This window comes from Miscanthus floridulus, chromosome 8 (assembly GCF_019320115.1).
Source record: "Miscanthus floridulus cultivar M001 chromosome 8, ASM1932011v1, whole genome shotgun sequence".
Lineage (NCBI taxonomy): Eukaryota > Viridiplantae > Streptophyta > Magnoliopsida > Poales > Poaceae > Miscanthus > Miscanthus floridulus.
Genome location: NC_089587.1, coordinates 119668740 through 119672661, shown reverse-complemented (window position 1 = coordinate 119672661; position 3922 = coordinate 119668740). Strand labels below are relative to the sequence as shown.

The 3922-nt window shown below is 51.2% G+C and overlaps 1 protein-coding gene across 1 annotated transcript; it reads left to right on the top strand.

The window, feature by feature from the left end:
* The first annotated feature begins 243 nt into the window (after window positions 1-243).
* LOC136473411 (HMG-Y-related protein A-like) lies at window positions 244-1721 on the top strand. Its single transcript, XM_066471061.1, has 2 exons — window positions 244-500; window positions 814-1721. Exons 1-2 carry the CDS (start codon window positions 450-452, stop codon window positions 1366-1368), a joined length of 606 nt encoding a protein of 201 aa, XP_066327158.1. The 5' UTR covers window positions 244-449; the 3' UTR covers window positions 1369-1721.
* The last annotated feature ends 2201 nt before the right edge of the window (window positions 1722-3922 follow it).

The following is a 3922-nucleotide window of genomic DNA, read 5'->3' as shown; positions in this document are numbered from 1 at the left end:
GTCATTTCCGTCTCCCAGTGTAAAAGCCAGCGCAGGCCCGGACAAAAGCAAACAAAAACTAAAGCGGGGCTGACGGGCGCGCGCAGGCTGAGGCCACCCCCCTCCCCCGCCACGTCACCGATCCGCGTGCTCGCCGCTCCCGCGCCGCCCGATCCTGCCGGCCCGAGAGATCCAGGCCGTCCGTTTCGCCCCGCATCCCCATCTGCTCACTCTCCCCGCACACCCACACTCTCCTGCAGACACAACCGAAAAACCAAGGGGAAAAATAGTAAAGAAACCGAGCGAGGCGAGGAGAGGCTCCTCCTCCCCGTTTCTTATCTATCCTGATCCAAATCGAGTACTCGCTTCATATATCCTCCTTCGAGGAAAATAATTCATTCCGCACCGCATCTGGGCAAGGAGGGCTCGTCTTGCTCGCCTCCGTCGCCGCGCCCTGCGTCGTCGTCGCCATGACCACCGAGGAAGCCGCCAAGCCGTCCCCGATCCCGCCCTACCCCGAGGTTAGAGGAGATCCCTCTGTCCGACCGGCGCTCGCTTCTTCCTGCGCTGTTTCTTTTCTGTTTCTTTTTTTCCCTCTCTTGTTCCGGTGCTGTTCTTGCCTGGGATTCGTTCTTGTGCTTGGATGCAGCTCGATTCGGGACGCTGCCGCGCTCGATGCGTGTTTCTTGGTGGTTTCTTTCGTTTCTGTTTGTTGGACCAAAAATATAAAAAAAAAGTTCCTTTTTTTTTGGTTGTGGTGGTGTTGCGATGCAAAAATGGAGTGAGCTAACAACGGGCGGTGTGGCGTGTTTGTTGCGCCTGTTCCTGCTGCAGATGATCCTCGCGGCGATCGAGGGCCTCGGCGACAAGAACGGGTCGAACAAGTCGGCCATCTCCAAGTACATCGAGGGCAAGTACGGCGAGCTCCCCCCCGCTCACGCGTCGCTGCTGACCGCGCACCTGGCGCGCATGAAGGAGTCCGGCGAGCTCATCTTCCTCAAAAACAACTACTTCCGCGCCGACGCCCCCGACGTGCCGCAGAAGCGCGGGCGCGGGCGCCCGCCCAAGGCGCGGGACCCGAACGCGCCGGCGCCGCCGCCCAAGTCGTCGGCGCCGTCCCCGGGGACGGGGCGCGGCCGCGGGCGCCCGCCCAAGGCCAAGAACCCGCTGGAGGCCGCCGTGAAGCAGGCCACCGCGGGGATGCCCAAGGCCCGCGGCCGCCCGCCCAAGAAGGCCAAGACCACCGAGGACGGCGCGTCCCCGGCTCCCAAACCGGCACCCGCACCAACTCCCGCCCCCGCCGGCGACGGCTCCACCCCCGTCAAGCGCGGCCGCGGCAGGCCCCCCAAGGTACGCCCCGCCGTGCCCAGCGAGACGGCCGCGGCTTGACGCCGCTGCTGCTTGTTAGGGCGTCCCGCCGTGAGGACTGGTCGGTCGGTTAGGGCGTAGCAATTCGTCGTCCCGCTGCTGCTGCTGCTGCTGTGTTAATGTTGGTAGACTTGGTTCCTTGTTTCATCTAATTGTCGTTCGTCGCTCAATTAATTAATGGAGTAATTAGGAGGATTTGATGTGCTGCTGTGTTCTGTGTTCAGTGTTCAGTTGAGGTCACCATGTGTGTTGTGTCGTATGTGCTGGATGGATCTGTTGTAATCTAAACCAGGGAGAGCTCTGAGTGCTGTGTTGGTCGATTAATTATTAAGCTGCTAATGTGGATGTGTACAATTAAAATTAGATTGAAATTAGCGGATGGTGAGTTCGTGATGGCGTCGTTGTGACAAGGTTGATGTTTAAGTACAGTAGTAGTAGTCCTACAGTATATGCCTGCGCTCTAATCACTGCCGGCTGCCGTGAACTGGTAGCCGTGTTGGTTTGACTAGTACGCGCTCTCCACTCCAGTGTGCTGGGTGCGTTTGCTTTGGTTTGTCGTGTAGCAGGCGGCCGGCCAGCCAGCCAGCCAGTCAGTGCAGTGGACGCGTGCCTACGGCTTGGGAGCCGCATCTGCCTCTGCTCCGCATTCATGTGCGTGCGTGGTGAGCTGTCAAGTGCAGGCAGCCCGCGCCTGCGTTCAAACGAGTCGTGTTGATTGGGTGCAGGGCGGAAATGATGGCGCTGCTTGGGCCGGATCAGGGAGTGGAAATGTGCCTCTTCCCTCCCTGCTCAAAGATGGGTATTGCTTTGGGTAATAGGAGTACTAGGCCTCGTTTAGATTGTGAAAAAATTTCAACCCGATAAATAGTAGCACTTTCGTCTTATTTGACAAATATTGTCCAATTGTGGATCAACTAGGCTCAAAAGATTCATCTCGTGATTTCGAACTAAATTATGCAATTAGTTATTTTTTTTACCTACATTTAATACTCCATGCAAACGGCTAAAAATTGATGTGATGAAGAGAGAGTGAAAAAATTTGGAATTTGGATGGCATCTAAATAAGGCCCTAGTTTTGCTGCTGTGTGGTAGGAGGCTTTGGACAATCCCTCCACAAAATCCAACAAACGTGGGAGATGGGAAAACGTATGGTGATTCCCTTTTGGATCCAACGCTGCAGTACTAGTTTTGCTGCTGTGTTGTAGGAGTTGCTAGGTAGATTCCCTTTTGGATCCTGGAGTGGTGAAATACAGTACTAGTACTACTGTTTGAAGAGGCGAAGAGCATCCATCCGAGCACCGCATGCCAACGGCTATGCACAGTACGGGACAGTAGCAGGCGACGGAGATACTGTACTCATACTCACATTACCACCACGACGCAACGGCACGGCCTTTGTCCTCCTCTCTCTCAGAGTGTCAGGTAGGCCTGTCACCTCCTTACACTCCAGGAGACATAAATAGTTGCAATGAACACCATTTAGTAACAGGGACCAGCGGCAGAGGAGAGCGTGAAGTAAAACCAAACGGGGGCGAATTGCTTGTGCCTTTTGAATTGGGCGATTAGCTTGTGCCGTTTGGATCATTGGCCGTCAGCTTATGGCGTTTTAACTTGGTACTCCTATATTTTTAGCACTAACGGTGAAGCGATATATGCGGACCCATACCCGTGAGTAGAATTTCATGCCCGTATTCACTCATCGGTGAAATGTTATGCTCATGTCTCACCCATCAGGTACGATTGCCATCTCTAATCAGTAAGCATTTGCATAATGATCATATCAGCTAACCTTGTTCCACCTGGAGGCAAATAATACCACTAGGCATTCCTGCCACAAATGACTTGGATGGTAAACTCACCTTTCAACTAGTATATTGCCTGTGGTAATGCTACGGTGCTATTTAGAAACACAAATCAACAAGAAGCATAATAACTCAGCTAACAAAATAATAAGCATTATAACTCTGTTGAAAGTGAGATGCCCTACACTAAAAAAATATCAGTACATCACTTCAGTCGAATTGGCTGCTCTCCTACCCTAGTCACCAAGCAACTGCTGTGATTAGCTTGGACAAATTCTGAAACCTCCTTCCATTCCCAATTATGGAGCAAATCAAAACCTTTCTTCATATTTGGGTTCAATAAACTTACAAATTCATTAATAAAGTGCATGCTTACCTTTGTTTCAATGTTACCGGATCATTCTTGTAACATTTGGTTTTGTACCGCAGATTATAAGTGCATGCTTACAGATTCATTCACATGATAGCGTTGAGTATATAAAGCTACCATGTTTTCATATCCTCATTTCTTACTGAAGAGTAGCCTTCATAGATTTATATTTCCTGAAGAATAGCAAAATCAATTTAGCATGATAATTGGCCATGTTCACTTGTCTTATAATCCGTACTTTTCAGCTTGTTTTTTCAGCCGGAACAGTATTTTTCTCTCACAACAAATCATCTAGAACAGTGTTTCGGCTTGTTTTTTCAGCGAAGCGAACGAGGCCAATGGAAAACAAAATGAATCAATATAACAGAAACATACCACTGAAGCTAGCTAATGCTTCGATCTT

What these genes read in the sequence shown, in the direction of transcription:
- LOC136473411 (XM_066471061.1), top strand. Translation starts at nt 450, where the DNA reads ATGACCACCGAGGAAGCCGCCAAGCCGTCCCCGATCCCGCCCTACCCC. An exon ending in CGATCCCGCCCTACCCCGAG is followed by an intron (nt 501 to 813) that starts GTTAGAGGAGAT and finishes TTCCTGCTGCAG; the next exon opens with ATGATCCTCGCGGCGATCGA.